Source organism: Acomys russatus, chromosome 11, assembly GCF_903995435.1.
Source record: "Acomys russatus chromosome 11, mAcoRus1.1, whole genome shotgun sequence".
Classification (NCBI taxonomy): domain Eukaryota; kingdom Metazoa; phylum Chordata; class Mammalia; order Rodentia; family Muridae; genus Acomys; species Acomys russatus.
The window spans coordinates 12,957,528-12,984,224 of NC_067147.1; the positions used below are offsets into that span (position 1 = coordinate 12,957,528).

The 26,697-nt window shown below is 39.3% G+C and overlaps 1 protein-coding gene across 2 annotated transcripts in view; it reads right to left on the minus strand.

Annotated features, from left to right (window-relative positions):
* The window catches only part of Supt3h (SPT3 homolog, SAGA and STAGA complex component), a 328,941-nt gene that overhangs the window by 161,430 nt on the left and 140,814 nt on the right, over window positions 1-26,697 (minus strand). For both annotated transcript variants that reach the window (XM_051152919.1, XM_051152918.1), the window contains exon 3: window positions 13,511-13,595. In XM_051152919.1, coding sequence (XP_051008876.1) covers window positions 13,511-13,595 — 85 coding nt within the window. The remainder of the gene's footprint in view (window positions 1-13,510; window positions 13,596-26,697) is intronic.

The following is a 26,697-nucleotide window of genomic DNA, read 5'->3' on the forward strand; positions in this document are numbered from 1 at the left end:
AGATAGATAGATAGATAGATAGATAGATAGATAGATAGATAGATATCTGAACATGTGTAAAAATGTTCTGGGTGAAAATGGATCATGCACGGAGATGGCTCAAAGTGTAAGAAGCCCAGACCCTTAAGGCTTCACAAGAGACACTGAAAACACTGCAGGGCAGATCTCCCAAGCAGTCTTGCTGTACCCTTCCTGACACGTGAAGATCACGGCTTGCTCCATTTCTTTGGTGCTTGTGTAACTGAACATGGGTCTGCTATCTTGATGACCCAGGGAACAAAGTCACACAAATGAAGTCATCCACTAGACCTAGGGGCTGAAGGAACTACTCGAGTTACACAATACCAGTTACAAAGCAGACTCTGAGAATCTTTGTTTTTAAAACTCCTTTCAGTTCCTTCACTCAATCTATGCTTCTTATGCACTTTGTCAAATTCAAGGTCGCAGCCAGCTGGTCTGTCATGGTGTCACGTAGGTAACAAGGGAACTGTGACTCCAGCATAGGAAATAAGATGGAACGATCTGTGTTCAGGTGTACTTCTAAAAAGGCGTTACAATGGAAATCTATTTCCATAGCTACTAATAACTAAAATTCAATATTTCAATATCAGAAATAGTGAACACTAGGTGTCAGTGTAAGAAATGAAAAATATTTGTAAAATCCCGTTGTTTCCAATCAGGTGTGTAACAAAGAATATCGAAAGCAGCTGCAACCACATTTACTTATAATTGCATAATTTAGCTAACAAGCCAATCTTCCTTTTAAACTCAAGTTCCTGCTCCAAAACCACCAAGAGTTTAAAGTCACATTGAGCTGATTATTAGATATTACAGGTGATTTGTGACCTCAGTTATAGAAGGCACAGCAAAATTTGACTTCTAAGAATATATTTTGAAGACAATTTTACTTTAAAGAAATAATGCTTTTTAAAATATATAATACATTTAATCCTAGTATGGTGTAAAGGTTTCACGTTGTATGATTTGGGGTAGGAAAATTGCTTCAAAATATCGCTGGGTAGCTTTTAAAGGGCATCAAGCATAAGGCACTTGTCTGCCGTATGAAAGGCTCCAGGTGCCAAGCCCACTGTGGTAAAACCAGACCCAGCTCCTGAAAAAAGTGCTGAATTAAAAAACTTTCATGAGTGGAAGGCTCCCACATAAATGTCCAGGCATTACAAGTTAGGTTGCTTTAGGGGTATGGGCACACCCTTGTAATCCCAGCACTGAGGAGGATGAGACAGCATGAAGTTTGAGACCAGCCTGAGCCACATAGCAAAGGCCCTATCTCAAAATCAGTAATGTTTTTAAATTTAAAACTAAACACAAAACCAGAGTTAAGATACGTGAAAGTTAATGCACAAAGAAGAAGACACAATTCTTAGAAATGTAATAGATTCTTCTCAAATCCTGGTACTTATAGGGTACTTATAAAACAAGCTGGGGTGGATGTCTCCCACCCTGGCACCCGGAAGGCAGGTGGTGGCATGGTGAGGATTCAAAGGCAGCCTGGGCTACAGGGTGAGCCACAGTCTAAAAAGAAACAACAGTGAAATACAATGGAATCGGCATGCTAATGGCATGACTAGAAATGCAGCCTGACACCTCCATCGGGATGACAGCTCAACGGTTTCTAAATAGGCTTTTTGGGGTAAAGGCTTTAAGCGAGTTCCTAAAGAGAAACTATTTAACAATTTATAGAGCTAATGATTACTAGCAATAATAATGAAGAAAAATACAATATTATATTGTATTGGGAGGGGGAAGTCGAGACAGAGTTTCTCTGTGTAGTCTTGGCTGTCGGGAATCGCTTTGTAGACCAGGCTGGCCTCGCACTCACAGCGATCCACCTGCCTCTGCCTCCCGAGTGCTGGGATTAAAAGTGTGTGCCACCACCGCCCGGCCAATATCATATTTTACAAAGTACAGTAACAGCATTGCTCACTTGTGATCTAGATTCATGTGTTTGGAAACACGTTCAAAGACTTTGCTGTAGATTTTGAAATCTACTATTGTTGAAAAAGGAGCAAAATAAGCATAGTAGCCATCACCACAACAAACTCTGAGGACTCAAAGACCATGAGAAAGCACTCAAGGATTTTCTGGAGAAGCATAAATATTTCGGCTGATGTGAGAATAAATTTCTGTATGTGTCTGTGTTAATGTATGCTGGTGCCCACAGAGACCCCAGGCCTGATGTCCTGGGGCTGAAGTGTAGCCAGCTGTAAGAAACTTGACTTGGGTCCTCTAGCAGAACAGCAAGTGCTCTTAACTGCTGAGCCATCTCTCAAGGTCGCAGCTGACACTGTTCCACTGACACTCATGTTCTAGTTGTCTTCCCAAAAAGCTAACAGCTAATGAGCTGATAAAATATACCATGCTCTCGGTCGGCCCAGCTGTGCACAAAGTGACATAAAGTCAAGATGGAAACAGGCAAATACAGCCACGATGATTTATCTAAACTGATATCTGAGTATTGCATAACACAAGAAATAGAGAACAGAATCATACACGGCACAAAATTCAACGCAGGAAAGTGGCCCCCAAATGCCTGCAACACGGGACTCTAAGGTTTGCCTGACTTTTCTGTGCCTTGGCTCTTGATACTTAGCCCTATGACTAAAGTTATAGATGCCAATAAATAAATGCTGCTTCCACTGGTAAATGGTGTGGATAAATGCTAGTTGATTTATATATATTACAGTAAAAATGTCTGAGGTTAGTGAACTCCATAGCTTAGCAAACAGAGATTCCTGGACATGATAGGATAAGCTCAAAACTGTAAAATTATCAAACCATGAAGCCAACAACGCAAACCCAGTGATGCGTGTCCCCCTAAAACCTGCTCCACCAGCACTCCCAGCTCTTGGCTCACAGTTTGTGGAGCTTGTGGCTACGGCAGAAGTAACAAGGAGAGGCACATTTGGATGATGAGTCTTCAAACACAAACACACAGGACGTGCTAACTCTGTGTCTCCACAGCCTCCACACTGAGATGAACACTGGTGTTGTCACAGCAGTGATGGCTGATGCATGCGGTTGGATGCATTCTTCTTACTGATAGAGAATTTAGTTTATAGTCAGACTAGTATTTATACATATCACAAGAAGCAGGGCCTTAAACTAAGAAAATAATATTAATGCAAACAACTCTATTATTGTTCTTGACCAGAGTAAGCTACATCCAATATGATTTCAAAATTCACACAAACAGAAAAAGAAGCAACAAGACATGCTTATCTTTGGTTTATTTAGGCTAGAAAAACATCATTTATTACAAAAAGCTTCACAAGACTAGCCTGTGTTAAAACAGTAGTGAGGAGTGTGCGTGTGCATGTACACATGCATGTGTGTGTGTGTGCATGTGTGTGTGTGAGAGAGAGAGAGAAGGAGAGGAGAGGAAAGAGGAGAGGAGACAGAGGGAAAGAGAGAGGGAGGGAGGGAGAGAGAGGAGAGAAAGAGAGAGAGAGGAGAGAAAGAGAGAGAGAGGAGGGAGAGGGAGAGGGAGAGGGAGAGGGAGAACAATTTGGAGAAGTCGGTCCCTCCCTTCCATCACATAGCTCCCTGGGTCCACACTCAGGTGATCAGGCTAGGTAGTAGGTGCTGGTCCTTTGCTGAGCCATCTCCCCAGTCCTTTGTTGTGAAAAGGAAAATTGGCTACTACAGATACAAAGGAAGAATTAAAACATTGGCAGATTTGTAGCATAATAAAGCTGATTTTTCATTCTCCCTCACAATAGGCCTCAATGTTTCCAGCTTTCTTCTCTTCTAACCATGTCCCTTCCTAGAGAGACGGCACACCCCAGGAATGCTGCCCTTCAGTGTTCCCTCAGTCCCTCAGCTGCAAACTCACATTTCTATGCCTTGATCTCTCCCCACCACCTGTTCTTTCAGGCCCCTCCCTCCAGGCAGCTGCCTTCTGCCTGATGTTCAGCACCACATGCCCCTGGCTGGTCCTTCCCTCTACTTCCCTAGCAATGCCACCTTGCATCCTTACGTTTCATGTGGAGGTTGCTTTGTTTTGATTTTCCAGTGCTCCCTACTCCTTAACTTTTCATTCAGAGTCAAATACTATCAGAGCGAGGCAAATGCTTCTATCTTAAATCTTGTATAACGTCCTTATATATTTCTCCAGGAATGGCAATGATATATTCACTATACAAAAGAGCCACATTTTCTATTTTTTTTCCCTCTGCCATTCTAAAGCCTGCAACTGCCTGCAGCTCTCTATAAAATTATCCAGTTTCAAATGGAATGATCTTGAAAATCTGGTCCCACTTTTCTCTCACCCCCATCTGCACTGTACGCTGAGGAAGCACTGCTCGTGCTCCAAGCACAAGCCTGGGCTTCACCAGAGGTGCCTTCATACAGATGAACGGATCTGATTTCTGGCATGAAATGTAAAGCCTACACAATCTATCTGACATTTAAAAATAAGCATTCAAACTCCTACAGCGCCATTCAGAGCCATTCTGACATCTCAACATAAATGCAGTTGCTACAGCGACTTTTGAGACATAAAGACCCAAATGAAACAAGGAAATGGGTCAGTTTGAAGCTCTAGTGTAAATACAAGGATGATTTACTGATTATGATTCAGATTTTGAAAACTGAGGTAGATAAATGCTTCTAATGGTACACAAACCTTCGATTTCCTAATTAGCACAAAAGAGAAGAAATCAGATATGTTAAAACAAAAAAGCATAAATTAAAATATTTTTTCAACTAAGAAGACATTTAAAAATAGACCATTGCTCGCTCTGACTACATATTGCAGCTATTTAATAAAATAACTTTGCCTACATACTTCTGTTTTTAAATTAAAAAAAAAAAGAGTATCCAATAGACATAATATACCCTAACAACCTCTTAGCAACAACATCAGATGCTGGTGTGTTTAGAAAAAAGGAATATGGCAAAAGAAGAACAAAGCTGGGTCTTTCATCATGGAAAAAAAGTTAAGCCATGGACTTTTATTCAAAATGTATGTGGACAAAAGCTTTCCTAGGAGCATTATTACATATTTTGTAGTGCTCATTATTACCACTGAATCCCATATTAAGTCTAGAGCTCTTTCTAATAAAGATTGCATTAAGGGAATCTTCTGTACTCAAAGAAAAAGACTTTACTAGGACTTTTGTTGTGAAACGGACACCAACACTGCAGGGTTTGAAACAAGTGCACACACACACCTGTGTGTGTGTGTGTGTGTGTGTGTGTGTGTGTGTGTGTGATTTGCTCTGGTTCATCTGCTTGTCCTGTGCACTGCAGTAAGGAGCAGAATGAATGCGACCACGGTAAATAGTTGCTAAGGCAGCTGCTGACAGGGAGCAGCGTAAGTCATACAGGAGCTGCAATAAAGTGATCGCTAAACCCCAGTTAAACAAAAGTATAGGATACCTAACTGGCTTGCAAATAATATATATACATTATATCTTGGCAGATATATACTGAAATGGTGAAAGGCCTCTGACTTCCAAGCCCAGCACTGGAGACTGAACAAAACACTACACATAACTGAAGGTAGCATCATTTTGTATAGGACAGAAGGCACAGGCGCGCACGCGCGCGCGCACACACACACACACACACACACACACACACATACACACACACAGAATTTAACTATGTTTTAGTCCAGAGATGTCTCCAAGGATAATAAATATCTTCTTGAAACAGAGAATATGATTTTAAAATTCATCTACAGATGTAAAAATAACTGAAAATATTTAAGACCATCAGCATAAAAAACAGTACATATCACAATGTAGTATAATAAAAATCTAATGGATATGATGGATATGAATTCATTTAAGAGTGTAAGTGGATAAAAATACATAGTTTAAAGAATTAATTTGTTGTGTAAGCATAAAATAAAATACTTCTATCTGATAAATAAATAAAAGTTTGTAATTATATTTACATAACAAAAAAGGTTAATGAAGTTTAAATTCTTTTATGTTGTCAGCCCACAAAGATATAGGTTGTTAAAAATGCATAAAATCTATGGAATACTACTTAGCTATTAAAAACAAGGAATTCCCGAAATTTGTGGACAAATGGATTGAACTAGAAATGATCATAATGAGTGAGTTCACCCAGAAGCAGAAAGAGTCAAATGGTATATACTCACTTATATCTGGACACTAGCCCAAGGGGCATGTCCCATGAATGTCTTCACTTATCAGGAAAGTGGGACAGAGGCAAGGACATCCTATTGAGACTCTAGGTGAGAGAAGCATGGGAGAATGTGGAAATAGAAGGATCCAGAGGGTCATAGAAACCTACAAGAAGAACATTATGACGGGCAGATCTGGGCCCAGGTCAAGCAATGGCACCAGCCAAGGACAATATGAGCAGTAAACTTCGAACCCCTAGCCAGATCTAGCTAATAGACAGGATATTCTCCACAGTTGAGTGGAGAGTGAGGTCTGACTTTCACACGAACTCTGATGCCCCATATTTGACCATGTCCCCTGGATGGGGAGGCCTGGTGGCACTCAGAGGAAGGATAGCAGGCTACCAAGAAGAGACTTGATACCCTATGAGCATATACAGGGGGAAGAGGTCCCCCTCAGTCACAGTCATAGGGGAAGGGAGTAAGGGGAAAATGGGAAGGAGGGAGGAATGGGAGGATACAAGGGATAACAATTGAGATGTAATATGAATAAATTAATAAAATATATTTTTAAAATATGTAAAATATATGTGTGTGTACACCAATATACAATTTAATTATTATAAAAAATCTGTTGCAGGCTGGCTGAACATTAATGGTCTTATATTCCTCTTTTCTTTATAATCCCCATGTTAACAAGAATAACATCAATATTGGGAAAAGAAGACATAAAATTATTAATAAATAAGAGACTTCCAAAGACTGTGGAAACGATCTAGAAAACTTTGAAACAATCTCTTAGTTCAGAGTTAAAGAGAGCACAGGGGACCTAGTGCCACAATGAGAGGATGTCTCATCCAGAAGGGACACAGAGTTTGTAGCATGAGAATATAGGAGTTGGAAAATGTTTTTGAAGCTAATAAGGACTAGAAGAAAGAAATAAGTGAATTACAGAGCCAAGGAGGGAGAAAGGCAGCGGTATGAGTGCACATAATCCCAACAGGTGAGCAACAGTTATTCTTCTTTGCACATTGAAGCTTATCTGTTAAGCCTTGCCATTAAGTTAAGGTTATTATTAATATCAACACTAATCCTGAGAATATGATTACATATGAAAGCTGTTCAAAAATAGATGTCTTGCTATTTGTTCATAGATTCATAAAGTGAAAATTCAATGTGATTTTTAAATGCCATGTTAAAGAATTGTATTTTATGTGTAAAACAAGGATAGGTTTCAGATTTTAACTTTAAATACCAAAATGAAAGCAGTTATGTAGCTGTGAGAAAATACTGGACATTACTCTAAAGGGGGAGTCCAACAGTGTGGAGTCAGTTCTGTCACATTCCAGGGCAGCAAATATGATGTCAAAGTAAGATTTTTTAAATGTATTGAACGTTAGTGGAAAAAATGTAAATGAAAAAAAAAAATGAAAGGAGATATTAAGTGGAAAAGACTGGAAACTTCTTCCCAACTGATCCTCCTGGCTTATTGGAAACTATGAACCCAAATAAACCCTTCCTCCTTTAAGTTGTTTGCGTCAGGAATTTTGTCACAAAATACCTATTTTGACACAAAATACCTATATAACCATAAAATCAGGTTGGATTTGAACTTTAAGGAATTTTGACAATGTAATAACACAAACACACATAGAATTATCAATTGTGTGAATCTCTACTTATTGAAAGTCAGGAGGGGTCACCCTGGAGAGGCGGGGAAGAGGAAGCTTAAGGTCTAACAACTTGTACATCTTCCTGGTAAATTTTGAACTCCGTAGGTACTTTGGACCCATCTTTTATCTAGATCACACCAGTAAGTAGACTGTGTGTAATAACCACAGCAACCATTTTTTACTGCTAGTTGCCAAGCAGAAAAGGGCATTATATCAGCTTTGCTGTTCCTTACGAACAATGCCAAGGTCAAGTGCTAGCACTGTGACGTGGCAAAACTGTGATGACTGCACTGTCTCCTGTCTCTATTGAGGTCTAATTTGAATTCTTCAGGCCTGTGAAATAGCCAATACTCAATCATAATAACCTATAAAATGATAATTTCATTTTGGGCAAAGTTACATGATTTCGGAGGTATGAGTCAACTTGAAAAAGCTATTATTCTGAATGTCGGCACAATAACAGTGAAAGAGTGGAAGGGCTTCCCTAGCGATACAAGGTATGGTTTTGGTTGTTAGTGCCCCGTAGGCAAAGTTATATGATTTTGCTATTCTAATCTGTTCTAGAAAGGGAAAAATCAATTGCTTTGGTGATTCTAAACTACCTATTTTTATTAGTTAACATAGTCTATAAGCTACATGCAGAAATCATCAAAAAGCAAGCAACAAGGCCTAAGCCATTCATAACTATGAAGGAGAGTTACTTGGAATGGTGGGAGCCTTATTAAAGTGCTGAGTAAGAAGTGGGAGATGGTGGGCAAAGATTACATGGAAAATGTATGAAAAAAAGGGAGGACCACAAATTTAGGGGGAAACTTAAGTTTACTGTAATAGCTGACTTGCCTGTTTTCCCACCTGTCTGTCTTCCTTCCTGTGCCAGTCTTGGCTTCACTATGTAGCTCAAGCTTCAAGTTTATAATCCTCCTGCCTCGACATCCTAAGCCGGAGTCGTGCTGCTTGTACCACCACTCCAGAATTACTGCCAAGTATTTCTCAGACAAGTTGTTACATAGCCACATGTTGGTTACTTTAATTGGCCATCATCAGAACCGGAACCATGTCAACTTCCAACAATAACCCAGTTGCCAGATTATGCAATGCAAGGAGAATCCAACGTCTTTCTACTTTCCATGTTGGAAGTGTGGCCTTCCTCTTTGAAAGCACTATCCTGAACACCTATTAACAGAATAGTGAAACAGTGTCATCAGAGGTTAAAAAGAGCATATATAGCTGACTATGGAAGAAATGATACAGAGCAAAAGGGGTGGGAAAACCTATGACAGAGGCCAACTTCACTCTCTCCTTGTCTGCTTGGCGATGCCATACAAATTGATCAAAGATGGGCTTAAAAGAATTCTGAGTGAAGCGAGTGGGAGGTCTTAGAAGTTAGTAGGAATCTTTCAAGGTGAATATTTGGGCAACATATGTCAAGCCATGAAATAAAGGAATAATTACTGTGGCTGGTATGTATTATGTAAGGTTAAATTTGATGATTAAATTATATAATCTTCATAATTTCTATTATTTCTCTATGCCTTTAAAGTGAAGAGAATGCAGTCTATGAACCTAATAACACGCATTATTTATGTAAATTACTCTAATGACAGTATTTTCAGCAAGCATTTAAATGAACATTAACATATGTGGCTATTTGCACTCTTTAAGCATTAGTGAAAGTTTTATGCTATCTAAGGTGTTCTGTTCTGAGAGAGAAAAGTATGTATTGGTGAACAAAGTACTCATTTCATTAATTTAAGAGTCAAATTTCATACTATTAATTAATATTTTGGCACAATAGCTATATTTTGCTCACCTAATTGATGTATTTAATGCTTTAGGTTTAAAAATAACCTGGCAATTTAATATTCTGAGCCTAGTTATTAACCACTATTCTAAACTGATACTTTCAAAGCTGAGATTTGCACTACCAGGATGTCAGAGATAGTGAGGGCATATTTAAAATAGCAACTCCTGATCCTAACCATTGCCTCCTACAGAAGACTCTATTTGGAATATAGACCAGGAATCTATATCTCTGCTTCAGAGGAGCTAAGATTGTTGGAGGTTTAAGAAAACCAAACAACACAACCTGAACAGCTGCCATAATGGGCTTCATTAGAGGGTAAAGCGCTCGCCTTGCAATGATGGCCAGAGTTCGATTGCTCACACACATGGGCAAAAGGAATTAGCTGGGCACAGTGCTACATACTATGATCCTAACACTTAGGAAGCCAAGGCAGGAGGACTTAGGCCTCGCTGGCCAGTCATTGCACTTGACTTAGCAAGCTACAACTTCAGAAATCCTGTCTCAAAACATATGATGGACAGCAATTCAGGAAGGCACCAGACGGTAACCTCTGCTTTACACACACAACACACACACACACACACACACACACACACACACACACCACGGGCGTGTGCGCACGCGTGCACACATGCACAAAGTTGTAACTATGCTGAGACATATAACATAGAACTACCTAATATATAACTTGAATCTTGATAATAGAAAAAAGTAGAGACACTGAAGACAGCTATAAAAAAGTGGAGGAAAAATATTAACTGCCAATCCAGAAGTCCATAACATTTCAGGTATGTACAATTCTTTCATTCTTGTCTCTGTATTTTTCCCATACCTTTAAATTATCCTTTCCCATTGGTTAAGAAAGCCTGTTGGCTTTGAGGATTTATGCTATGACTATCCAACAGTTTGAACCCATATTTCTTTGGTTTATCCTATTTTGAGTTTGCTCTGCATCTTGAATTTACAGGCTTATGTTTTCACTATACAATTACAAAAGGAAAAACCCCACTATAAAGCCAATGAAGAACAATAAATACTTAGGAAGTAATGTAATAAGAAATATGTAACCATAAAAACAGGAAATGCTGAAATATTCCTATAAGGCATTAGCAGTCTTCAACAACTGTACAGACCCCAGGTTCTTACAAAGAACAAGTCAATACTCTGAAGATGAAATTCTAAGCTATAAACTCATGTGACTTCAATAAACATATTAATAAAATTGCTAGATAAGATAATAGCAATATTTATATAAAAATAAGTAAACAATTTCTCCTTCCATCTGGGCTACATTACTTCCGACACCGAAAGGGGATTTGCAGGAGAGCAGAGAAGTACAAAGCCTGTGGCCACTAAACTCTTCCTATGCAAACACATCTATAGCTCACTACATGAATTAGGCACAGTAAGAGTTCAACAGAGAAAAATCCACCTAAGTATACACTAGGAGGGGCAGGAGAGATGTCCCAGTTTGCAGAGGACCTAGCCAGTTCCCAGCACCCATGCTGCATAGCTCACAACCACTTGTAACTCCAGCTCCAGGTGATCTGAGATCCTCTTCTGGCCTCCAAAGAAAACTTGCACTCTCGTGCACATATACCTACACAGACACATACACAGACAGACACATACAAACACACATATGCATAATAAAAATAATCTTTAAGAAGAATATACTATGGAAAGGTTATAAAATGTTTCATTCCTCTTAACATAAAGTACTTGAACACCAGAACCTTGAGAAGGCCAATCACCCTGCTAACCACAGAGGCAGCTGGTTGCCTGATAGGCAGGTGGCACATAGAACACAGATGCTGGGACAGAGCTAAGCTGCTTCCCAGCTAAGGGGATGTGTATTTTCCTAACAATCCACACAATGAGTTGCAATTGAAAATGTATAAATGTTCACTTCTGGAATTCTCCATTTAATATTTTCAGGCTGTAGTCAGTTACAGGTAACTGAAACCTTGAAAGGGTAAATGATTATATCAGACCGGCAAAAATGTGCTAGGAAAAAGAGGGAGTGATATAGCCCAAGACCTCTAGAATACACCATACATCATACATAATAAGGAAATGTCACCCAAGTACAAACACAGATAAACTAGCCAGACTACAAACTAAGAGCTATACCTCCTGCCATCTTTTTGATAAAGAAAGCAGTTTAAGTCCCTGGGGGAAAGGCAGGCTTTTCATGAATGGTGACAATAAACAGTGGCACTCACTATTCAGCAAAAGGCAAAAATTGATTTAATATATAAAAACACGAGTTAAGAATTAAGGATATAAGGAAAAAATGAAATCATTTTTTAAAAATCCTATAAAGCCATGTAAGTAAATTCCTTTTCGAATTCACTATATAAACTGGAATTTGAGTCAGACTTCAACATCAGTAAAGATCTATGCCTCTGAATAGAGTAAAGTAAAAATATTTACAAGCTAAACAAAATTTTTGGCATCAAAATGTAAAGATTGATAAAACTGACACAGTGGACGAAGGGTAGATTTGTACCATCCACCACAGATGAAGTGCTGGGACCACCATCGTACACAGAACATGAGTTGAGGGAGAAATGGATGTGCTCCACCCGCCAGCACTGAGATGACGTGCTCCACCCGCCAGCACTGAGATGACGTGCTCCACCCGCCAGCACTGAGATGAGGTGCTCCACCCGCCAGCACTGAGATGAGGTGCTCCACCCGCCAGCATTGAGATGACGTGCTCCACCCGCCAGCACTGAGATGACGTGCTCCACCCGCCAGCACTGAGATGAGGTGCTCCACCCGCCAGCACTGAGATGATGTGCTCCACCCGCCAGCACTGAGATGGCCTGAGTGATAAGAATCATGATAACATAGGATAATGACACCTAGGAAATCATTTCAATATTCACTATTTATACTGATACAAAAATTTAATAAGCAGGAGAATAAGAAAACATTTAAATTTAAGAAGAATATCAAGTAATAAATAGAAAAGAAAAAAACAGAAAAAAAATCACTCCTGTACAAACATTATAGTAATAATTTTATAAAATATCCTGATGAGTTTTAAAGTTAATAAGTAAAAAAAAAAAAATACTCAGGAAAAGAAAATATTTACTATCTATCCCAACGTATTTTACTAACCTACCCTGAATATTTAAAATGATAGCAATGTAGATTTGCAATATAGCTCAGGACTGCTGCAGGCACTGAGCACGCACAAACCCCACAGTTAAACAAGTACAGCTATACAGCGAAATGACTCAGCATCTGACACTTTCAGTGGGTGATCTAAGAAATGTCCCACTAAGACATACCAACAAGAAGACAGGACACCCTTGACATGCTTGCTGCACTGAGTAGATGCCCTTACTTCCCCAATGTTATTGTCCAAAACGTGTGACCACATGCTAATATAAAAGCAGACTAACAGAGAACAGAAGAACACTCTGCTTCTCAAAATGTCCTGGTCATAGAAGGACAGGAAGTACTGCAGGCTTAGCAGAGACAGAAGGAGACAGCCAAGACACAGCCACTCATCTAACAGCCAGTGAGGGATCCCTGATTGGGTCTCTGAAAAGAAACAGAGTACTGGCAAAGAAGATGGAATTCAAACAAGATCACAGAAATCATTGTGCCAGGATTACTTACAGGTGTTCACAACTGTTATGGTTATATAAGATACTGACTTTAAAGTGAATTCTAAGAAACCTCCGGTGAAAAAGAAGCACACTGCTAAATGTACTGTTGCTATGGCAATATCCCACTGTTAAAATGCATCAAGGTATTCACTTAAACTGGTATTTATATCATATTTCAATAAAGCCAAAGATCTAGCTATAAGTAAGACCTCTTTTTAAAATGTGTTGTGCTCGAACGATAAAAACAGAATGAAAAGGAGATTGTGCGTAGGGTCCTATGTGGTCTTACCAGGTTAATCAGCTGTGTGTGAACTACATCTTCTACCAAAACGGCTGTTTCATGGAGAGGCCTCCTCGCATCGCCTAAGGAAAACCTGCAGGGAAAATTAAAACACACCTTTATCAAGGTTGCAAACCAGGTGATACATACTTCTCATTACAGTAATCGGCTGTATAAAGAGGCAATAAATTGTCCTTTCAAATAATACAACAACGCACACTTACTTCTATACTAAGAAAATAAATTTCTTCTTTATAAAGTGTAACTTCCAAAGAAAGTACACAATTATCTGCATTCCTTCATGGTTTACAGAGTATTTTTAAAGGTGATTTACTCTGTCAAAACGCAAAGCACAAGTTCGCTTTCTAATATCCACAGCAGGAAGTTCACAACTACCCATTACTCAGTTCCAGGCATAACAACACCTCCAGCCTTGCTTGGACCCTTGAGTTGATAGCCACAAACAGACAAACACGCATACACTTAATCTTAAAAAAACATAAAAAATATTTTTGAAAATGGAAAATACCACCAACTATGTCACAATATAAGCACCGAAGCACCAGTAACAAATCTACACTGTCACTATAAGAGCAGAGCAATTGTTGCAGGATATTTGATTACACTGTGAACTCCAAGATTGTGTTATTAACTGGAAAAACCTGTTTCTGGTTGTGGTATGGATCAGCCCTTGCACACACCGTTAATCCAAGTGCTTTCTTCTTCTTATAAACAGGAATAAATAAAGTCAACTATAGGTCAAGAGGTGGAGCAAGTAACCAAATGACAGTGAGAGAACATAGGGAAAAACCATAGAGAGTATAAGGAAGTCAGGAGGATGGATAGAGAGGTGCACAGGAAGTAAAAGGGAGGGATATTTCAGTTTGAGGGTTTTGAGACAACATGGAGGAGAATTTCCTTTTCTTTCTGGAATGTCAACTAAGGAGAAAGGTCAGCTGGGCGCTTTCTCTGCCTTGCTGAGCTAGTAGCCTTTCACCCTAGCATCTGGCTCCCAAGTCTTTTTGTTGTTGTTGTTAAATCACACATTTGAGATTTTGTTAAAATCAATAAACAACAGTCACATAAGATATAAAAAATGGAATACAATAACAGAAGATTGCTTAAATATGAAAATCGTACTGCTTATGATCTCCAACTACACATAAACAGAATATAAAGTATTGTTTACAATTTCTGTTTACAACATCTATGTACAAGATATACAGAGACTCTTTCCCTCTTAAAGAATCCTTGAAACCGTACAACAAACTGACGCTTTACTTAAGCCTGCATTGGCAGAAGAGAAGACCAGAAATTCAAGCACGACGAGAAGACTGGCTCTCACTTGAGTAGAGAGCAGTGACCTTATGTTTGTATTTAAGGTACATACTTCACTCACAGCAGCCTACATTCAAGAGTGAACCAGCATAGATTTATTTCAGGGTACAAGAAAGAATGCAAAGACCCCATAAAAAAGTAGGAAATACATTTGAAGAACCAATATAAAGATGAGAAACCAATCCCAGTGATCCTGATATTTGCAGCGTGGGAACAAGGAAACTGCATCCTTCCAATGGCTGTTACCTACCAAGGCTTACCACCGAGAAGATCAAAGACAGTCTTCCCTAAGAATTCTGCTGTTAGCCATGCATGGCAGTACAAGGCTGTAAGCCAGCACTCAAAAGGCAAAGGCAGAAGAATCATTTGAGTTCAAGGCCAGCATGGGCTACAGACTGAGGTCAAAGTCAGTCTGAGCTATACACAGAGAACTTGTCTCAAATAAAACAATACACAAAACAATACAAATAACAAGAAGAAGAAGAAGAAGGAGGAGGAGGAGGAGGAGGAGGAGGAGGAGGAGAAGAAGAAGAAGAAGAAGAAGAAGAAGAAGAAGAAGAAGAAGAAGAAGACAATGACACAGGCATACACAAAAGATAAAAAAAGAATGATATCACTGCCAAAAATTGTTAGTAAAAAATTAAATTTTATAATGGCAGAACATTTGCTTTCTCTATACAGACAGAAAAGATAATTAATAAAGCCATACATTAATTTAAAGTGATTTGTATTTATACTAGTCCCAGGTACAAAGTATCATCTCTTTATGAACAAGGGTAATCACAGATTTAAAACTATTCCCAAAGATAACATATCAAGGACCATTACTACATATACTAGGAAATAAATCATCATGAATGAGACAGCAGAACAGCCAACCACAGAATGAGACCTACACACACCAGAATAATTAAATAATAATTATTAACTGTGTAATTCATGCTTTAGGACATACCTACAGCCCCAGAACAAGGACTATTATGCATGTGCATGTTTAAGGGCAACCTGGACTACATAGCAAAGTTCAGTGTCAAAAGAAACAGACCGAAAACAGACATATTAACAACAACAACAAAAACACACTACCAAGTTGGCTGATCCTATTTGAAAAAGCACACAAAATTTTCATATGAGAAACATGATAGCAACATTAAAATAAATATACAAACAAACCTGCCTATGGGAACCTCCTTAATACCACAGACTGACACTAGAGACCCCCACAGAAAACATTCAATAGTGAAAAACATGACATAACATGGGTGATCACTTCTGTCCCTTCTATTCAACCCACTGCTAAAAGTTTTTCCAGAGCAACTGGAAGAAAAAAAAAAAAAATCCAAGAGCAAAGAAGAGAAGAAACATTATCTTTGTTTATAGATCATATGATCTGCCATACACTATATAAAGTATCCACCCAAACCAAACAGACAAACAAAACCAAGCAAGAGCCAGAAAATACACAGCAAAGCTTAAAATCACCATGTTAAAGTCAGCAGTGCCAGGGCTGGAGCAGAGGCTCAGCGGCTGGAGTACTGGCTGCACCCACACAGCAGCTCGCAGTACTTGCAGCTCCAGTTCCTGGGGATGCAGTTCACCTCTGGCCTATGGCAATCAGGAATGCATGAGATAAACCCATCAACATAAAAATAAATCTGTTTAAAATTGGTTGTATTTCTATACACTAAAAATTAAAAATATGAAGGAAAATTTTTAGAAAATATGTTTAGAAAGAATATAATACAGAGGAAGGCATTTAACAAAATAGGCAAAAGACTTACTAAATAGAACTATATGAGGTTGCTGAAATTAAGAAAGATGAGATCCATAAAAAATAAACATATGAAGATGAAAGGAAATCCTTTTCCACTTGGCAGAATACTGTTAATATGACCAAACTGCCTAAAGTCATAGATTTCATAGACTCCCCATCAAAACCCCAATTGTGTTTGGTACATGCTTGTGTGCGTGCCTGTCTGTTTTAAACAGAAATTCTTGACAGAAACAACTGAAAAAGAAGTAAATATTTTGTTATTTACCATTTCTAGCCCCCTGTTGCCGGGCCCTGTTTAGTGGGCCTGTGGAAAGTTACGGAGGAACAGGGAGGGGCAGGGAGGGGCAAGGAGGGGCAGAAAGGCATGACAGAGCAGGGCAGATAAGAAGAGGGGGTGAGGAGGGAGGGAGGGGAGGAGGTGGGAGGGATGGAAGGAGAGAGAGAGAGAGAGAGAGAGAGAGAGAGAGAGAGAGAGAGAGAGAGAGAGAGAGAGAGAGAGAGAGAACGGGGTGGGGGTAAGAGGCCACAGGGAAGATGCACCTTTGAAAGGCTCCTAGTGACCCTCTTCCTCCAATTTCACATAGCCTAACCTTTTTCCCTCTTTCATTTCTGGTAGTCTATTCACTTTCTGATTCCCTCAGTGAATTAACATGGACTATGTCAGAAAGATAATACTGAACAGTCTTCTGCCATGATGCCAGAAGTGGGTTCACTGGCCTTCTAGGTGCCCTCAATGCAGTGAGGACCAACCACCATGCCCACGCCTGGGACCTGAAGATGGCACCTGTAAATGCCATCAGGTGGTCTCAGCTGGCATCATGCTGGAGTTGTGGCCTGGAGTCAGGGGAGTAAAGGCACCCAAATGAAGTGGCCATAAAAGACCTGAGCCCAGAGAACCTGCTGTAGTCGACATGCCCTAGTAATCAATGACTGACAGCAATGCAACCGAGCCACCCACTGCACAGGTGGGGCACTTCAGTCGGGATGAAAGAGAAATGCTCTGGAAGTCAGGTGACTGAGCTTAGTCCCACCCCTGTCACTCTGTAGTACTGAAACTGGCAAGTAACTTGGGGTTTCAAGGTTCCCCAAACCCCAGGACACTAAAAGACGCCTTTCTAATTTTACAATCCTGAAACAACATCTTTACGAATGAGAAAAACTCCATCTTATATAATAAACTAAGCAATAGTCATGAAATAATAAAGAAAGAAAGAAAGAAAGAAAGAAAGAAAGAAAGAAAGAAAGAAAGAAAGAAAAACAACTACACTGAAACATGTGAATATGAACAATGAGACGAAGGGGGCTTTAATCCATTTCTGCTGCTATAAGTGGAAGTCATTTCCAAAAATCATCTCCTCCTCCCTTAAAAAATTTACTCTCAAAGGCTGGAGACATTATTCTAAGGTTTTATATTATTCTTTTTCAGTACATTTATCAGGTCACTAATCTAATTTAAGTGTTTGCTCCCCAATTCTTACACCCTGATTAAACAGAACAGAGGGGCTGAGTGTGCTGGAATTATGAGCTACTAAGAAGGGCGTCAGTCTCTGGCACACAGCTCAGCCAGGGATGGAGGAACTCAGGGGACACAGTAGGTCTGCCCCTGCTGTGGCCACCAACCAAATCTACGAGACAAGACCTGGAAGCTTTGCTGCTGCCCTGTGCGCCCTCCGATGCTGAGTTGCTTTCAGTATTTCCCATGGCTACACATGTTAATGCACACGATGTAGTCCATTATGCTGATGCTGTGCTTAATTTACTGTGGCCTGCAGAGTCATTTTTTTTCCCCTTAACTCTGGTCTTTTGGGACATTTCTCTAGGCCAGGTAACACATTACCTTGTAGTAGACACTGTAACAAACCGCTTGGTTTAAAGAAGGTTTTAGATGACTTTCTGTCTTCCTCACCAAAATTTCCTTTTTACCTTCCAGGGCCTTAGTTGACTACTCTTTTGTAGGTAGGTGCCACTATAATTCCCAGGGATTCCTCCCAAGTGGAATGAGAGTGAAGGAACAGGTTACAGCCATAGCATGAACCCAGTCCACTAAGCTGCCAGTGGACAGTACAGGCACAGCACACCCATCAGGCCATGGGTGTCACAAATATATGCCATCACAGTATCTCCTGCAGACCTTGAGACTGAATGCCCACCGCCTGCGGGGGCAGGTGGAGAGGTCTGGACTTGATCAGCCATGTAAGACAATTAGAGTCACAAATATATGCCAATTAGACTTAGACGTCCTCTTGAATTTTGTTGTTTCTAAGCTTCACCATTTTTATCTGTCTACTTCTCATAAACTTGATTAACAAAAGATTTGTGAAATCCAAGGCTATGGTTAAGCCAATCTATCAGACCAAACTGAGACAAAAGATTTCCTTGTAATAAATGTTCTCTTGTATGCTTGACATCTTAAGATCCATCTCTTTATTATATGAACTTCAAACAAGTCACGGGTCAAATGTTGTCATATCCTATAAGACACTTTACTGAGGAATAGAAAAGATGAAGAAAACAAATTACAAGCACTGATGCTGATGTCAGCCCATGCATTCTGTTTTAAAACCATCTCATGGTCCTGAAGCCAGATAAGTATGAAAGGCAGGACCCTGACTGTACGTGAAGTCTTTCTGTGACGTGCAATGTTACATGAGTCAAACTGTAAGACACTAGAGAAATCAACCCTAAGTGATCATTTATCAGAAAAGACTAACAAATTAACATAAAGGATTCCTGGTTCAATTATTTCATATAACTAAATCTTACAAAGCTTTTGAAGAAAGAAGCAATTACTTCAAGAAAACTGTTAGTCTACTATACCCCCAAAACATTTAATACTGCTAAAACATTATTATTGTTACTAGAACATAAAAAAACCCTCTCAATTTGTTATAATGTTAGAAATACATGGCATGTAACTTCAACAAAATCTGCATTCAATGCTGTCTAAATAATCCATAGGGTTGGTAGTGTAGTTCACTGACAGAGTAGGCGCCTACCAAATTCAGTCTCCATGACTGCAAATTACAAGCAAAATATCCTGTAAAAAATGTAAATATATATGAACCTGGAATCATAAAGATTCATAAAAATAAGTAGTTACCTATGGGAAAAGGGAGAGAAAGTAACACACGATTTAGATGATTACAGAGAGGAGAGTGCCGCATGCACTGTCAGACCTTTATTTAATCATGTGAATGTACACAAATGAGAAATATTCTTGTAATGCCTTCTTGACTTTTTTAAAACAATTTATTCTTCAGTTAAATGAATTTGGAAATATCCCAGCATTACTGTCCACAGCTGAAATGTACGTTACCGTACGAAATGCTCTCAGATGGTCTCCAAGAATGAAATGTGATCACCAATGCACTTGCCATCGCATGATTATTTTCTAAGCTATGTTAGTTATACAACATTGGACTTCAACTCAGGAACACTGACTGCAGGAAAAGACTCCAAATGACTTAAGGCTCTAGAAAAGAATCCAAATACACTCCAGGCCAAGATGCTAGACCTTCAAAGCCAAGTTCTTCAGTTTTAAACAATGAGATGATGGTGGTAATGAGAGCAAACAGTGGGGCTTATAAGGAATTCTTAATGCATTCAAAAACTATTTCTTGTCTACATCACAAGGTCTTCTTACACACTGGGGAACTCATTTTTCTAACTAATAAACTAATGGTATTTTTTTTCAGTTGCTGTTGCATTAAGCAGCCCCCACCCAAAGTCAACAGGAAGCATTCCTTTCAATAAACCTATCTCTGAATAATGAACAGCGTGTCCTTTCATGGAGACTTCTCTACAGAGAATGTCAGCCTCCAGAATGCCAGCTCAGGACGTTCATGCTTTCTCAGAACAGGAGTTGGCGTCTTCACTTCCAAGAAACTCCCCACACATGTGCACCTGATAAGAAGAAATGGATCTGATCCCACCTCTTATTTCCTGTGCTGAATGCGCTCGATATTTCTGACACCGTGTTAGAGAAGCCTGCTGTCACAAACCTAGTCAACCGCATCCTGTTCTTTCCACTTTTATCCTGAGATATGTTTAATCAAGAGACAAAGTCAAAGGCCTGAACAACAGACACTTATATACAACCTGTGAGAAGCCTCTTCATCACATCTTAGTGCCTGTGCTCTCTTTCTCAAATTCAAAGTTTATACATACACATCTGTATCTATGTCTATTTTCCTTTAAGGCATTGATATGCACTGAGTGATCTGCATGTCTGCACGTCCAGGCGTTACTACATGTGCTGAGCCATGGAAACCTACTGCTCTCTAAGCTGCCATTACTGTGCCTGGCACTGCCCCCAGGGGAGATGTTCTCTACTTAAGTAGATTTCTGATGCTTTTGTGATTTCCAAACATCAAGCTCAGTTGAAAATATAAAATCCTACTTTCAAAACTATGAATAAGCATTGTTTTACAAAGTTCTGTTTTGTTTGCTAAAGGGTCTCTTTTAAAACCAGCTTGAGCTATTATTTACATAGTCTGAAAACTTGATTGTTTAAAGTACACAATTTTATGATTTTTAAGTAAACTTACAGAGTGGTACGCCCATCTATACAATCCAATTTTAAGACTTTTTTCTTGTACCCAAAAACCTTATGTCCCTTGACAATAACCTCCTATCCCTATCCCCAGCCCAGGGCAATCTACGAAAAGACCTAGTTGAGGTCACCAGACCTCATGTTTTGCTTCCAGGTTCAACATTCCTCACTTCTTGGCATGTAGCTCTGTTGTACAGCCATTTCCTCAGAACTGAAGCAGGCCTTCCTGGAGGGAGAAGAGGGGATTGGACATTACCTGGCCCAGGGCCCTGACAGAGCCACGAGACTCACCAGGCCCTATAAACCAACAGTCCCTGAGGCTCTCCTGCTAGAAAGGCCTGCTATTATACCAAGAGTCCTAGAGTGCGACTCTCTTAAGCAGTTTCTCACACAGCTGTCTTAGAGTCACCGTAGGCTCTCAGGTTCGACAACCAAGACTTGGTGAATTATTTCTTTACCCTGAACTCACCACACTTTCTAAAGTGAACACACATCTGTTTGTATCTCCCCCAAGAAAACACATGGTAAGGTCTCAGGGTAAATGCTACAGCCTTTGGGAGACATTCCCAAAGACCCAAAGACCACCACTGTCAGTTCTCAGTTTAATCACAATAGTTTAGTACTCACTTGGTTATATATTGAGGCTTAAGTTTTGGGTTGAATAGAAAAATTCTCAGTTTTTAATAAATAAGCAACAAAGCAGCCCTCTAACATAGTGAAGAAGTCAAACATGGCAGCAGATCCCACAGTCCACACTTGTGTGGGCCGTTGAGAAGTGGACTATCTCAGGTCTGTCTTTGAGCCAGTTTGTCATCGTCTCCATAATGACATCATGTAAAGCAACATGGAACACCCAGCTGAAATTTCTACCTCATGGCACAACATTTCCCCTTACACATTATTTTATAAACCCTAATAATTAGAGATCCAGAACTTTCTTGAGATTAGTAAGTTTAAAGGGTTCACAGGGTGTGATGGTGCATGCCTGTAATCCTAGCACTCTAGGAGGCAGAAACAGGTAGATCTCTGTGAGTTAAAGGCCAGTAGTTTACAAAGTGAGGCTAGGACAGCCAAGGCTACACAGAAAATCCTTGTCTTGAAAAACAAAATACAAAAACAAAACAAAACAAAACAACCCCCCAAGAAACCCAAAACCCAAGATAATAATTTGTATTACTATTTAATTAATAAAACTCCTATGCATTTTCCCTGATAATTATATTCACAGAAACCAAAGTATTAGTCTAGTACAATACAAGAGTGTGTAAATGAAGATATAAATAAGGAAAACTCTGCAAAGTCATTGTAGACTCACTAAAGAAATTGAAAATTAATTGTGCAAATATCTGTGACTGCCAAAAGGAAAATACATCACATATTCCAGTTGTGCTACATAATGTATTCCATTTGCTTACTCAGTAACAGATTCCACTTAAATCCTGAAGCATACAAGACAACTGTCTTTGTAGAATATGTAAACTAGACAATGATCAGTCACTTTTGTTCAGAGAAAGTAAAGAAAACATTTACCTCTAGTCTCAACAATATTCCTCAAATCAAAATGGAATTTAGTATACCCAGAAAAAAAAGCAGTTTCAATTTATTCTCCAGAACATGTATAAAAAAAGATGACATGAGAAAGAAGTTAGGATATAATTATATGTTATGATTCTATTGAGAATAAACACATAGCATACATTAAGTGATCTTTTGGTTTCACATTAGATTATAGACCAGAATTTCACATTTTGGTATGTATAAATAACTTTTATACAAGTCTACATAAGCTATCATTAAAAATCATATATTAAACTGTACCACCAAGAGCTTTGTCTGTACTTTAACAAGCTTACCCTGAACATATGCAGGCATCTAAGTATACTAAAAATACCAGTGAAAGCACAGTACTGTTTCTCAGTATCTATAGAGCACTTAGTTTCAGGTTTCATGGACACAAAGATGTGAGAACAATTAAAGTAAATTATGTACAAGTGTACAGCATTTTCACATGGCCTGGCTGGATACACCTTTTTGTGAGATTAACTCCTACAATATGAATGCTACATAAGGATTTCTTATGTAATATTATTTAGGAACTGACGATCAGAGTCTGAAGATGAATCCTTAGATGCTAAACCCACAGATGTGGAGGACCAGCTATCCCAGGTACCAGCAACCACCAGAGTATGTGTACAGTCATCATCACAGATACCAATGTTGAGCTAACATACAAATAATGATTTACAGGAGCATAGTAAATCAAAACTGGGGTAAGACCTATACTATTAGTTCCTTTATTATAATTATTATTAATTTTTATTATTATTTCTATTCCAGGTCTAGATTACACAAGGGCACATATGCAATTCCCAGTATTCTTACTACAAGCTCTAAAAATTAACTGCTGATTACTTCATAATGGTGTTTCATTGAAACCTTAGACACTTCGGCTATTTCAACTTCTATCAGAGAAAAATGAAATGGGGTAAAAGATCCAAGTATTATCCAAACTGAGTAGCGTGTAGTCGACTTCTGGATGACTTTTTGACAACTAAATGTGGGGTATACAGTTGTTTTTAAAACAAAATCTCAAAAGTTCAATTTTACCAATAACGACCTGGGAGCCAGCCGCTGGGGTGAAAGTCTGCTGGCTTAGAGAGGCAGCTCTTTGGCTTTTGTTCCTATGTTCACTTCCTGCCAGCTGGTTGTTTGCTCTGCCTCTTGTTCTAGGGTTAATTTTATTCACTCCTGTTTACAACTCAAGCAAAAAGCTCCTGGATTAAAGGTGTATGCTAGGGCTGAGCCACACCACAACTAGAAACAGGTTTGTCCAGTAAACAACACAATCTTGGGGCTCACAGTGTGATCAGATCTCCTGCAACAACATTCAGAAATGCAACTCATGTGTAAAGAGCACAGCAGCTGAGTTCATGAAGGTGAGAGGACAAGGCACTGAAATACCAAAGCCCTTCACACCACTAACCACAAAAAGGGATCTAAATAGATGTAAACCAATGGCTTATCAACTGGGCTGCAAGCCTGATGGTAGATGTCAGGATCTGCAGCACCCACAAACAAGCCTGGGGGGCGTGGCACCAGTCTGTAATCCCAGCCCTAGGGGAGACACAGTGGTCCTGGGGCAAGCTAGACAGTTAGACTAAGATAAACAAGGGAGCTGCAGATGCAGAGAAAGGCCTGCCTCAGAGAGCAACAAAGGAAGACGGTGGGTGCTAACCTCAGGCTTACAGGCACACACACCACACACAAGACAACAACTCCAAATGCTTGTGTCTCTACCACATAAACCTTGTCTTGCTTTTTAAAAGTCTTAGGAATGCAATACAAAAATTCAAATTATGTAATTACAATAATAATTGTTGCCATTATATATAAATTACATAGAAACTTAAGAAAAATTCAGAATTGCTTAGTGTGGGTAGAGAGGTGAAAGGTGAAGGGAGGGTGGGGGTGGAATGGCTACAGTCTCTCATATGTGGGGCTTGAGACTTGCACGACTGAGTGCGGGTCAGTAGTAGAGGCTTGTAAGAAGGACATGATGAAGTTCAGATACCACTCTGCTAATAATAAAAATGCCCCTACTTAAATCTCCTTAAAATAGTACTTTAGTCACACGGAATGGTAGTTCATCCTGTAGTCCCAGCACTCAGTGAGGGGTGTGTGTGTGTGTGTGTGTGTGTGTGTGTGTGTGTGTGTGTGTGTGTGTGTGTGTGTGTGTGTGTAGATGTATGTAATGGGGCTTGGGAGATGGCTCAGTAGTTCAAAGTGCTTGCTTCTCTGCCAGTGGATCCAAGTTCAGTTCTCAGGAATCACTTTGGGTTGCACAAACTGCACATCACTCCAGCTCTAGGGAATCTGACACTCTCTCCTAGCCTCCTAGGACACTTGTGCACATGTGTACACACACACACACACACACACACACACACACACACTTTTAAAAAACCCACTTTACTGCAGAAATTCTACAACAGTAAGTGTAAAAATAAACCACATTGCCAAAAGATGTATCATATTTTACAGAGATAAAATTTTGGCTAGGGAATGGGTTAATTAGGTATGTGACTATTATTCTATTAGGGGTGTGATTTTCTTTGCAGCCCAATACATCAATCCCTTTCCTACTCCATATGTAAAGGACAGGCAGAGAAAGGTCTCAGAAGATTTCAAAACTAGGCCTTCCTCAGTCTCTCTGAATTCCAAGCACTCGAGACTATGGAAGTAACAACTGGAGCCTGCTACTGTCACTACTTTTCCTTGCTCTGGCTGCTTAGAGAATGCTCCCTCAGCCTTAACAGAGAGAAGACATGCTCAGCTCTGAGGGAACAGTGTGTCCAGGACCTGCGTGAGTGCGAGCAGCTTACCTCTCACTGCCATTACAGAGAGACAGACCATGGCATGAATGGCAGGCTCTCAGGTCTGGACCCTTCCCTTCTCTCTGTCCCTGACTTCTAAAGCCTATGCTTTAGTTTAGGTGTTGCCCAAGCATACTGTTCACAGCCACATGATTCAAAGCAGAGTCTAGTATTTAATATTAAATTAATTTTCCATAACTTAATATGCTATTCTACCCTAAATTTGCATAGCTCATCTCTGCTTACTGATTTCCCCTTGCAAAGTCTCAGTTAAAAAAAAAATCAAGAAAGCCACATAGTTGGAGGCTCAAGCCTTTAATTCCAGCACTTGAGAGGCAGATGCAGGAAAGTGGATATCTAATCTTTGAAGTCAAGGCCAGCCTGGTCTACAAAGAGAGTTCCAGAACACCTAGAGCTACACAGAGAAATGCTGTCTTTAAAACAAACAAACAAACAAACAAAAAGTAAAAATGAGGTTTCTTTTTCAGAGCTAAAATAAAATACTAAAGTGAGGAAAGTGTGCATTCTACATATGTAAGTTTCAACCTCAAAAGAGAAAATGTGATATCAATATGTTTACTGTTACTAAATTTTCACTTAGGTGTCACCTTTACCGTGCTATTGAAACAAAATAGCCTACAATAATCTGTTCCAGGTATGGAGTCAGGGAGGGGTGGGGATCAGTAAGGGAGAAGAAAACTAGCAATGCTGTCTGTAACATTTTTATTACATGTTATAAGAATAACATAATAGAAAAAAGACTGGTTTGATTCAATGTAACTATATCTTTTTTTTTTTTTTAATTCAGTGTAACTATTTTTTTTTTCTTTTTCTCTTTTGCTTTTTGTGGGGTTTTTTGTTTTTTTGTTTTTGTGGTTTTGTTTTTCTAGACAGGGTTTCTATGTAACCTTGGCTGTCCTGGACTCATTTTGTAGACCAGGCTGGCCTCAAGTTGGAGATCCACCTGCCTCTGCCTCTGAAGTACTGGGATTAAAGGTTTGCTCCACCACACCTGGCCAGTGTGATTATTTCAAATTTCTAAACATAACATAATTTAAATAGCTTCTTTAAAAGGACTTTAAAAATGCAATTTAATAATGATTTTGTATCACCATTACAGTAAAGACAAAGATTTTATGTGATACTGATTTAAATGTCT